The sequence below is a fragment of the Echinops telfairi genome, unplaced genomic scaffold (assembly GCF_000313985.2).
Source record: "Echinops telfairi isolate 266 unplaced genomic scaffold, ASM31398v2 ScPeMD7_7417;HRSCAF=8455, whole genome shotgun sequence".
NCBI lineage: Eukaryota > Metazoa > Chordata > Mammalia > Afrosoricida > Tenrecidae > Echinops > Echinops telfairi.
Genome location: NW_022111317.1, coordinates 492,520 through 504,244, shown reverse-complemented (window position 1 = coordinate 504,244; position 11,725 = coordinate 492,520). Strand labels below are relative to the sequence as shown.

Genomic DNA, 11,725 nt, shown 5'->3' with positions numbered 1-11,725 from the left:
GGTGTCAGCTCCCACTCAGAGGGAGATGGGGGCAGGTATCAGCTCCACGAAACTTATAGATTGGAAAGCCTATCTAGGCTTGCTCAGAGCTGGAATTGACTGCCAGCGGGTTTTGATTTTTGGCTCTGCACCCATGATCAAACTTGCTGCTGCCAAGCAGGTCCTGAGCCCTGGTGATCTGAGAGGATGGAGCATAACTGCCTCCAGGCTGTGCGTGGTCTTCATGGAAGCCGGCAGCCACCTCTTCCTCCTGTGCAGCAGCTGGTGGGTTTGAGCAGGTGACCTCTGGGCGAGCAGCCGGGCACTTCTTTTCACTGCCATAGACTCAGAGCAATCGTAGGACTGGATCACACTGTCCGTGTGGGTTTCTGAGATGGTCACCCTTCAGTGGAGCAGAGAGCGCTTACAGAGGTGTCTAAACATTGACCACTTAGATAATTCATCCAGGACAGATGACCATCAGCACTGGACAGGGATCTCACGGAACCAGAACCTCAGAAAGCTTAAGAGACGAGCTCACTCACAGGCGCTAGGACTCCTTTGTGGAAGAGAGCCCAGAGTCTGATTTGATGGTGCCCCCTCCCCCACCAGGCCCCCAAAGTTTGTCTCCACTCACTGGACCCACTCTCCCTTTGCTCTGCAGGGAACTCGCTGTCTGCTCTGCTGGACGGCAAAGCCACACTCACCTTCCTGAACCGGGCGGAGGATTACACCATCACCATGCCCTACGCCCACTGCAAAGGTGAGAGGTGGGACTGGGCTTCCCCCCACCCCCCACAGCACACACACACACACACACACACACACACACACTCTGGAGGGCTGAGCCCAAGGCCCGTCCTCAGTGAGCATGTTGAGGGAGTGAACTCCTGTGGTGTGGGATCGTTGGGAGAACTTGACTTCCACTACTGGACTTGATGATAGTTTAGCTGGGTAGGTAACTCCAGGGGGACTGCATTTTCTACCTTCTTTGAAGATATTCTTACTACTGCCTTCTGACTTCCCCGGGGATGGAGGTCCCCTGGCCCCCTGTCTCTGGGTTGGGGGATCTGCCTGTCTCGTAGCTGCGGTTACCATGTTCTTTTTGTCTCTGGTGTCCCCGACGTCGCGTGCCTCCTCCATTGTGTGCATTGTCTTCCTTTCAGACGTTTCGAATCTGAAGCTTTAGGACTTTTATTAAGCCTGGAAAACAAATGGGGAGCGGACCCTTCTCGACTGGTCTGGTTTTGTTTTGTTTTTAATTGTAACAAAATCTCTATGGAATTTGCCACTTCAGCCATCGGGAAGGGTGATGGTTATCTTCGTGATATTGTACAGCCACCACCACTGTGAATTTTCCAAAACTTCTTCGCCCAAGGAGAAGCTCTGTACCCACTAAGCAGTAACTCTCCACTCCTTGTCCCTCTTCTGAAAAACACACCCTCCACCATGGAGCTGATGCCAACTCTTAACAACCTGTCCGACGGAGAAGAGCTGTCCCTGTGGGTTTCCTTCACTGCAGCTCTTGACTGGAGAAGACTGGCTTTTCCTTCTCCACCCCTCCTACCCCAGCCTCTGGTCCCCACCAGTCTGCTCTCTGTCTCTGCATTTGCATCTTCTAGAGACTTCCGATCTCGGGGCTGTTGCCTGGGAGCAGACCACACTGGTCCCTTGGTGTTAGGCGTGGTTCCCTCAGCCTCGTGTTTTCAAGGTCCATCCAGGTGGCAGCCGGTGTCGGGCACTGTTCCCTGTGATGTCTTGCTCCATGGGACAGCCTGGCCACCTTGTGTCCAGTCATCTGCTGGTGGATGCGTGAGGCCTGTCCCCTTCTTGGTGCCTGTGACGAACGCTGCTGTGAACCTGTTTGTGTCTCTGCTTTCAAACCTCTTGAGTGTTGACCTCAGGGAAAAGTGGAGTTGATTGCTGAGTTAGCTGGTCCTGCTGGGTCGGTTTGAATGATCTCCAGATTCTTTCCGCAGATGCTGCCCCACCCAGCATACTTCCCCACACGTCTAGAAACGTTCTCATCTTTTGAAAAAAGCACTACCTGGCTCCTCCGTACCTCTCTTCTAAAACTCCAGTTCTTGGCGTTAGGTGCTGCCAATTTGGTTCCTCTCCACAGTGACCCTACTATGCACAACAGAGCATCACGCCGCCCGCACACTCCCAACTGCCCCGTGCCTGAGCCCATGGCGGCAGCCCCGGTGCCCGTCCATCTCCTCAAGGGCCTTCCCCAGCACTCTACCAAGCATGACGTCCTTCTGCAGGGACGGGTCTCTCTGACCACATGTCCATTCTAATTAGATGTGAGTTAAACCATCTCGATTTTTCATTTATTTCTTTGAATTGTATTTAATCTGTCTTCTCTGATTTACCTGATGGTTAACGTAGGCACAGAACCAGTCTTGTTGGCATGTTTGGTGTTGTTATCTTATTTTGCAGGTAAGTTCTGCTTGGTGCTACTTCAAAGCATGCAATGTGATTTCATGCAGACACCTGGTTCCCTGATCATGCTGCCAACTCCCTCTCGTATGGCTTCACATATTGTGAGCCTACTGGTCCCTTTCTCTGATGATTCTAATATTGCCATCTGCTGGGTCCAGCATCTGCGCTGCCCAGAGCAGTGCCTTCCTTCATGAGTGCTCAGTCACTGTCTGTGAAGTAGATGACTCTATCGGTCAAACCCCTTCGCTCTTGTTCGGTGCCGTCGAGACAGTCCCGACTCTTATACACACAGAATGAAGCCCCGTGCCTCCCCGTTGCAGCCTCACAGTCAGTCCTATGCCTGTGCCCGGTTGTGGCGGCCACTGGGTCAGTCTTGCTCACTGAAGGCCTTCCTCTATGGCACGGACCCTCTACTTTGCCAAGCACGACGTCCTTCTCCAGGGACTGGCTCCTCCGGACGACGTGTTCCAAGCACCCGAAGAAAGTCTCAACATTCCGACTTGTCAGCTACATTCTGACAGGGCTTCTCCCAGGACATGTTGTGCTCTCTCCCCACAGTCGTGGTCTGTTCCAAAGCCTCACCAGCACCCGATTCCAAAGCACCGATTCTTCTTGGGTCTTCCCCGGTCATCGCCCGGCTTTCCCATGCATCCGAGGCGCTGGGGCGCACCGTGGCTTGGGTCGGCACACCTTGGTCTCCAAGCGGCCTCTTCTCCTTTGAGCACGTGAGAGAGACAGGTGACAGTGGACTTGCCCCATGCAATCCCTTCTCTGATTTCCTGACGGCCATATCCACGCGTGTTGCTTGCGGGACCAAGTAAAATGAGCTCTTTGACACCGTCCATCTCTTTCCAGTCTCTCATGATGTGGCTTATTGGTCTCGTGAGGAGTGTGTGTGTGTGTGTGTGTGTGTGTGTGTAGTCCATATGGAAGGCTGTGGTGTCTTGCCTTTCTCAATCAGGATTCAAAGTTCCCTTCACTCTCAGCAAGCAAGGTCATCTCCAGACCCTCTTCCTCTTCACAGCGCCCGGCTTCTCCCGGTCACTAGCTCAGCATATGGATCGAATAAGTATGGTGAGAGCTTACCACCCTGACGCACACCTTTCCTGAGTGTCAGCCATGCAGTGTTCCTATGGACCGGTGTCAGCCATGCAGTGTTCCTATGGACCGGTGTCAGCCATGCAGTGTTCCTATGGACCGTTGTCAGCCATGCAGTGTTCCTATGGACTGGTGTCAGCCATGCAGTGTTCCTATGGACCGGTCCCTGGGCGTGTAATCAAGTGCTCTGGAATTCCCATCCCTGCAACGCCATCCGCACTTGTTAGGACTCACACAGTCACAGCCAACGAAGAGCATCTTTCTGGCAGTCTCTGCTTTCGGCCAAGATGTAGCCGATACCAACAAGGAGATCCGACATGCCACACCCTCTTCTGAATCTGCATTGACCTTCTGGCAGCTCCTGCCGATTTCCTGCGGCAATACTCGCGTGTGACGCTCATGGGATCCCTCGGCCGGTTTGGCATTCTGTGTCATCACCTGACTGGGGAACGGGCACGTAGGTGGCTCTCTTCCAGTCGGCGTCCAGCTAGCTGTCTGGCAAAGTTCTTGGCCTAGATGAGCGGTCACCTGTCTCTGTGTTTGGAAACATCTGCTTTGGGATTCCAGCTGTTCCTGGGGCCTTGTTTGCCACCTGTTTTTTCAGCACAGCTTGGACTTGGTCCTTCAGTAGCGTTGGCTCTTGATCAAGTGCTACTTACTGAAATGGTGACACATTGGTGTGTTCGTCCGGATTGACTAGAGAAACAAACCCAGGGTGACACTCACATGTGTATAAGAAAGAACCTTATTTACAAAAGCAATTGAATATTGAGAAAATATCCCAGCCCAGTCCAGATCAAGTCCATAAATCAGATATTAGCCCATATGTCTGATACCAATCCATAAATTCCTCTTCAGACTCATGCAGCCATGCAGTGATGCCAAATGCAGGAACATCACAGGCCATTGGGTGGAAAGTCTTACGGATCCAGTGGTGGTGGAAGCATCTCAGCACTGGCAGGGGTCTCCACATGGCTCCCCCAGCTCCAGGACTCTAGCATAGCTCCATGTGACTTGTCAGCAGGAATGTCTCGCAGGGAGTGTGTGTCTGTCCCGCCTCCAGTGGGCTATGTATCTCCATGGCGCCTCCAAATGAGGTCATCAAGCTGAGACCTGGTGGACAGGCTGAACTCCACCCCTTCACTCTCTGTAGTCTCAAGTTGGCAGCAGACTGTGTAACGGCCACAATCGGATCGTGCTTTGTGATGCGTGCCTGTGCGCTTCTTCCCTCTTTGTATGATGCTGCTTTTCCGTGGTCTGGATTTTGCCCGTAGAATCTTTCAAGATCTCACTTCTAGGCTGGAATTTTCTCTTCATTTCTTTCAGCTCCAGAAATGCCCAGGGTGGGTCCTTCCTTTCGGTGTTGTAGCATCAAATCTTCATACACTATTCTGAGTCTTGACTCTCGCCTTGAGCTGCCCTTTAACATCTTCTCTTCTGAGGGCCCCTCCTTCGCTCTTCCTTCCGCTCACGCCAGCCACGCTGCTCTCAAGAGCAAGGTTCAGAGTCTCTTCTCACATCCCTGTTGGACCTCCCCGTCTTTCTAAGGGATTTTCGGTTTCTTTGGGTGTGGTATTCGTAAGTCATCTCACAACGTGCCTTGGTCCCTGTCTCGTGGATGTCAGATGCATCGGGTCTGTTCCTGGAGGTGATCTCTGGACACAGGTGGGATACACTCAAGGTTCTCTTTTGGCTCTGGTGGACTTGGTTTCATTTTTTTCAGCTGCAACCTGAACTTGAATGTGAGCATCGATGGTCTGCTCCACAGTTGTCCCCGGGCCTTGCTCTGACTGATGGTATTGAGCGTCTCTGTCATCTTCCTGCAGATGTAGGTGATTGATTTGATTCCTGTGTATCCCACCAGGTGACGCTCACCTATGCAGCCACAGTTCATGCTCTTGCCACGGTCTATCCTGCTAACTCTGGCTTCGTTTCCATCGCCGAGGCCATATTTTCCAACTGCTAAGCCTTCTTCTCTAGAGCCCTGGGTATGTAGTAGGTCATGGATTTGGTACTAACCACAAGGTTAGCAGTTCAAAACCACCAGTTGCTACTTGAGGGGCACTGAGACTCTCTATTGTAGTAAAGAGTTACCGTCTCAGAAACCCACAGGGGCAGCTCTACCATGTTCTATAGAGTTGCATGAGTCAACATCTCCTCAATGGCAGTGTGTGTGTGTGTGTGTGTGTGTGTGTGTGTGTGTGTGTGTGTGTGTCAGTCTGGGTAGACCAGAGAAACAAATCCAGGGAGATGCATATGTGTAGAAGAAAGTGCATTTGAATATTGAGCGGTTGAATATTGAGAAAATATGCCAGCCCAGTCCAGATCAAGTCCATAAGTCTGATATTAGCCCATATGTCCAATATCAATCTATAAAGCCCTCTTCCGACTCATGCAGCATATGCAATGACGCCAAGTTCAGGAAGATCACAGGCCAGTGGGTAGGAAGTCTTGTGGATCCAGTGGTGTTACAGCATATCAGCACTGGCAGGGGTCTCCACATGGCTTCTCCAGCTCCAGAGGTCTTGTCAGCTGCTATGTCTCCCAGGGAGTGAGGAGAAAGAGAGTGTCTCCCACCTCCAAGGAGGAAGACAGGAGTTCCAAGCCTCCTCAGGAGAAGGCCATGTCCACACAGAGACCTCATTGACAGGCTGGAGCCCTCTGAATCCTCAAATTGCCACCAGATTATGTAACTACCACACAGTGAGTTGGGTTTGGGTTTGAAATCCTTCTTTGCTTCTGACTTTCACATTCCAATCGCCAATATCTGTCAAGGCAGCAACCAAAAAAGTCTTTTGTTTCCTCATGGTGGCATTAGTGCTTGGTGCGTACATTTAAACACCAGGCCTCTGAACTGCTCTCTGTTGAACTGTACGGATATGGTTCTCTCGTTGACGTTTTAATCACCAACGGGGTGCCGTTCCTTCTAATGCGTCCTTCCCCTCAGAGTAGCCCCAATTTTGTCGATGACAGCCCATTTCCTCTCACTCATGCCTAGGATTTCACTCTTCATGCATTCCATTTCATATTTTTAAATCACTTTACAGCTCTTATAGCATTCCATACACAGTCGTATCAACCACATCTGTACATGTGATCTGACACTGTCCGTTGTCTCCTCCGCTTCATTTTCGATGACTTCCCTGGATTCAGCTGTCACCCATTCCGTGTTCGGATTGCTCATGGGTGTTTGCAGCTGTGTCTGCTCGGCCTTTCTCCCTTGGGCTTGCCCTTACTTTCTTGTATGGTCACCGATGCATTTGAAAGACACAGACACAGGTATAAACTTTTATTATGGCAAATCCCAACACGCCGAGGCAGACAATGAGCCCTCCTGCACCCACGGGACAGCAAGTCACCAATCCCATTTCTTCGGTGTCTCCCACCGTCCCACCCTGAGGAATCGGACGTTCACCCTAGACAGCATGTCTTGCCATCTGTATCTTCGACGGTCTCACTCATTCCAAGGTAGGGATCTCCTTCACAGGTTGCTTTAGGCTTCTTCACATTTCAAAGAAGAATAATTCTGATGTCCTCAGCTGTAGGAGCCCTGGTGGCGTCGGGGTTCCACATTGGGCTGCAAGACAAAAGGTCAGCAGTTTGAAACCACCAGCTGCTCCTCGGGAGAAAGTCGAGGCTTTCTACTCCCATAAAGAGTCACCTTCTCTGACTCCCACATGGGTGCTAGTTCTGCCCTGGGGTGCTAGTTCTGCCCAGAAGCGATGGGATAGCAGGTGGGGTGGGGGGTGTGTGTTTGAGTTTGGTCATCTTTAGGCGGCTTTGTGCACGAGGAGACTGCTCATGGGCCATAGGCCTTATTTTGAAAGCCACTCTCTGCGTGCGCTCAGAGACTATGTCGGTCTAAGGTTTGAAGAATAGGCCCAGGCTTTGGTCCCAGGAGTCCCCGGTCTCAGAGGCACAGCGAATGTGGTTTTCAAAGAATTTGGCTTCTGCTCCCATCCTACCAGTACCTTCTTCTGCCCCAGGGCCTCATCAAATGCCCGCCTGCCTGCCCACAGTGGTCTCTGCGCCTGCCTTCTTTCAAACTGGCCCTGTGCAGTCAGGAGTCAGTTGCTGTTTCATTTAGTTCTGTCTGAAGGTTATGTGAGACCCTGACCAGGCTCCACAGTCAAAGCAGTACCTAAGAGATGGTCCACAGAGCCCAGCAACCCTGGCCTCTGGGAGGGAGCCTGCCGACAGGTGGGGTCCTGAACACTTTCCCTCTAGGGGTCTTCTCTCGCTTTAGAGCAGGGGTATCAAACTGGCAGCTGCATGCGGCCCTCAAGGTAATTTTTTGTGGCCCATGACGCTCTGAAATAAAATGAAAATAGAAAAATTATGAAGAAAAGAGTGCTTAAGGGAGATCGAGGCAATACCATACACACAATTCCCTCCTTACATTTTATTCCAGAGCATCATGGGCCACAAAAAATTGCCTTGGGGGCCACATGTGGCCCATGGGCTACCAGTTTGACACCCCTGCTTTAGAGGATGCCCTGCCACCTGAAGGTGGCTCCCAGAGCCCCTCCATGCTCCCCCAAGTTGGTTTCCCCACCTGTACCTCTAGTCAGCTGGCCTCTCCAGGTGGGGACAGGTGAGGGGGGTGGGATGGTGGTGGACAGGGGACTGCTAGTTCATTGCTATACAAATAGATTTTCCCCCCCGTTTTTGAGTGGGAACCATTTTAGCACAGCTCTCTGGGGGTGTTCGAGCAGGAGTGGCCTCACAGCCAGAAAGGGAAGGCTCTGCTCCCTTTATCGTTAGAAAAGAGCCTGTCCTGATTCAAAGACCACGCCAGCACCACTCAGCCCATGGTAGCCACTGAGTTCCGGGCACTATCCTGCAGACTCGGGTCTCTGCTGGACACCAGGTGCCATTCTGGGCATGGGAGTGCCCCTAGATTCTGGGCCCTGTCTTTAGCCTGAAGCCCAGTGGGCTCCGGGCACTGTCCTGGGAATGCAGGTGCCCACTGACCATGGGGTGCTTGCTGTTCTGAGCAGGTGGGCCCTGGGCTCCATTGTAGGGATGCAAGTGTCTGCTGGACCCCGGGCCAGTGAGGAATGCTGGGGCTGCCAAATGTCCCGGGGACACAGCAGTGAGCAGAGTGGACACTGCTTTGCAGAAGCTGGAAGCACAGAGAGGCCTGAGAAGAAACCATGAGGGGGGCAGAGCTGCCAGCCTCTCCCCACCCTGACCCCACTCCTGTTCTGACACAGATCAGCACTACTGTGTGGGTGAGCCCTGACCTTCTGCCCGGCTGTGTTTCAGGCATTCTCTATGGCACCATGACCATGGAGCTGGGCGGCAAAGTGACCATTGAGTGTAGCAAGAACAACCTCCGAGCAGAGCTGGAATTCAAGCTGAAGGTAGACTGGCCCTGCCCTCACCCAGGGGCCCCCTCATGTGCACATAAGGCTTCCACATAGGACTGGAGGGGGTTGGGGTGAGAAGCTTAAAGGCCAGGAGCCCTGGTGACCTTGACCACAAGCCGCTATGCCAACGAGCAAGTCCACAACGAGTTGAGGGTCCAGCCCCAGCCCTCTGTGCTGAGCTCATCCTCCTCCGTGTCCCTCCTTGCTGCTGCCCTGAGGGCACAGCCCTGACCAGAGCCCGGTGTCCCTGCAGCCTTTCTTTGGGGGCAGCACGACCATCAACCAGATCTCTGGCCAGATCACCGCAGGAGAGGAGGTGCTCGCTAGGCTCTCTGGCCACTGGGTAAGCCACGCCAGGGTGGGCGGGGCACTGGGCGGGGCTCTGCAGCGCCGGTCCTTCGCTGCTGACCCGCCACCTCCTGGCAGGACCGAGAAGTCTTCATCAAGGAGGAGGGCAGCGGGGTCCCCGAGCTCTTCTGGAACCCTGTGGAGGTGCGCGCGCAGAGGCTGGCGCACCACACGGTGCTGCTGGAGGAGCAGTCGGAGCTGGAGTCCGAGCGGTGAGGCCACAGAGTCGGACCCTCGGGGCAGATGACAGGGGGTGGGGGCTGCAGAACGGGGCTGGAGAGGAGCAGCTTGGCCCTCACTGCCCGGGCTCTGCAGACTCATCACGGCAAGATGACCGGCCTCCCAGGGCTCAGTGTAGGAAAGGGGTAGTGAGCTTGCCGTCAAGAGTGGCGACCAAGCCCCGAACTCTGAGCCTGGGTCTGAGTCTAATGTCTGGCCCTAGGCTTTGGCTGCAGGTCAGCAGGGCCATCAACGAGGGCGACCAGCAGAGGGCCACCCAGGAGAAGTTCGTCCTGGAGCAGGCGCAGCGGAGGCGCACCCTGAGGCACCAGCAGGCGTGCGCGCCCTGGACACCGAGGCTCTTCTGCCTGGACCCCGCCACCCATGAGTGGCGCTACCTCCACGAGGAGTGAGCGCTGTGCCCACCCACTGCACCCCGCCCACCACACCCCCCACTTCAGCCCCTCGCCCTGGAAGACGAGGGAGGGGGTGCGGCCAGACAGGGGTCCTTCAGCCAGCACAAGGGATCCTGCCATGATACCTCTGGGGGCGTCCGGGGCTGAGAGCAGGGATGGTCGCCTCTCCCGAGGGCCCCCGCCTCAGCTGACCACCGCCCTCCGGCCTCTAGCCACAGCCCCTGGGACCCCGAGAAGGACGTCGCTCAGTTTGAGCAGGACTGTGTTCTGCACACGCTGCGGAGGGGGGCGCACCAGAGCCGCCCCCTGCACAGCCCTGGGCCCGGGCACAAGGTCAGCCCCTGCGCATGCCACTGCGCGCCCCTCACGTCGGGGAGGAGCCAGGGTTTGTCTCCCGAGGGCCTGGGAGGTTGGGGTGCGCATGGGGAGGGGGCCGTGCGGGGTGGGGGAGGTTGGCAGGGAGGCAACTCAGACAAACTGCAGGGGGCGGCTGGGGTGGCGTGGGGCGGGGCGACCGCTGGGAGCTGGGAACCGTGGCCATGCAGGCGGCAGCCACCAGGGGCCGCGTGCGCCCGCCGCTGAGCGCGCTCTGGGATCCTGGCCGCGGGGCAGGAGGACTGACCACTATTCCCAGTAACCCGAGGGCTGCATGCGCGCCCGGCAAGGGGGCGCACTACTCTCCTGGGGGACTTCTTCCACTCGCGGGTCCCAGAGATTCGGACCAGCCCTCAGACCCTGCCACACTGGCTCACAGCCAGACCACCTCCACTACCACCCTTCTGCGTTAGCACACGCCTCCTCTGTGCACCTGGAGTCAGTCGCTTATCATCACTAATGGGGAAACTGAGGCACTGCCAGGCGAAGCCCAGCCCCGACCAGCTAGCTCTGCATGTAGACCCTTCTAGAATTGTCCATTGTGCACAGGGGGTGCCCTGGGTGCTGTCGCCCCTCCAAGGCAGGAGGGAATGTGGGGTGGGGTTGGGGGCTGCTTGTTTACAAGGGTCCTCTGCCTGCAGAGGTCTGGCCTCAACCGCTCACTCCGCAAGGCCAGCGACCAGCCGTCCAGCCACAGCCAGACCCCCGAGAGCAGTGGCTCCACGCCGGAGTCCTGCCCAGAGCTCTCAGACGCTGACTCAGACTCCCCTCCAGGTGAGGCTGGCGGGCTGGGAGGGAAATCAAGGTCGGGGATGGCCTGGGTGGGAGATCCAGGGATGCCCTTTCCCAGCTGTGCAGCGTTGGGAAGCCCCTCCCCTGCTCTGCCCCACCCCTGCACCTCCAGGGACCCTGTGGGACCCAGCCTCAGGAGGAAGGGAGAAAAGGGGGCATCTCCCAGGTGAAACAGAAATCCCAGCCCCCCTAGAGCATAGAGCCTAACTGCCCCTGTGGTTTCCCAGGCTGTAGCTCTTGACAGAAGTAGAGACTCTTTCAACAGTGGACCTTGTGGTAGCAGCAACACGTACATTACCACATCCAGGCTGGGGACACCCCCACCCCCACCCTGCCCTGCTGCCAGGGGAAGTCACCTTTCTTAGCTGGCAGGGGTGCAGAGGGAGAAGCGGGAGGGGCGCATACTTGTGATCTAGCCCCTTGTCTGCCCTGAGTGCCCCTTCCCTCATCAAGCTCCCCCTCCCTTGGCCCTGGGCCTCAGCTCACCCCCACCCCCACTGGCCTCAGGTTGTGGGAGCCTGTGCGCACGGTGTGGGAAGGAGGCCAGACGGCTGCAGACACTGCATGAGGCCGTGGTGGCCATCCGGGGGGCCCAGCAGGAGCTGCACAGGTGAGCGGGGCTGAGACCCTCCCTCAGCCGGACACAGCACACAGGTGCTGGACCTTCAGGCCAAAGGCCTC

The 11,725-nt window shown here is 55.7% G+C and overlaps 1 protein-coding gene across 3 annotated transcripts in view; it reads left to right on the top strand.

Annotated features, from left to right (window-relative positions):
- The window catches only part of OSBPL5 (oxysterol binding protein like 5), a 61,602-nt gene that overhangs the window by 47,624 nt on the left and 2,253 nt on the right, over window positions 1-11,725 (top strand). For all 3 annotated transcript variants that reach the window (XM_004713604.3, XM_045297244.1, XM_045297243.1), the window contains exons 14-21: window positions 644-742; window positions 8,791-8,888; window positions 9,148-9,237; window positions 9,321-9,454; window positions 9,685-9,870; window positions 10,090-10,210; window positions 10,894-11,026; window positions 11,552-11,654. In XM_004713604.3, the coding sequence (XP_004713661.2) occupies window positions 644-742; window positions 8,791-8,888; window positions 9,148-9,237; window positions 9,321-9,454; window positions 9,685-9,870; window positions 10,090-10,210; window positions 10,894-11,026; window positions 11,552-11,654 (964 nt within the window). The remainder of the gene's footprint in view (window positions 1-643; window positions 743-8,790; window positions 8,889-9,147; window positions 9,238-9,320; window positions 9,455-9,684; window positions 9,871-10,089; window positions 10,211-10,893; window positions 11,027-11,551; window positions 11,655-11,725) is intronic.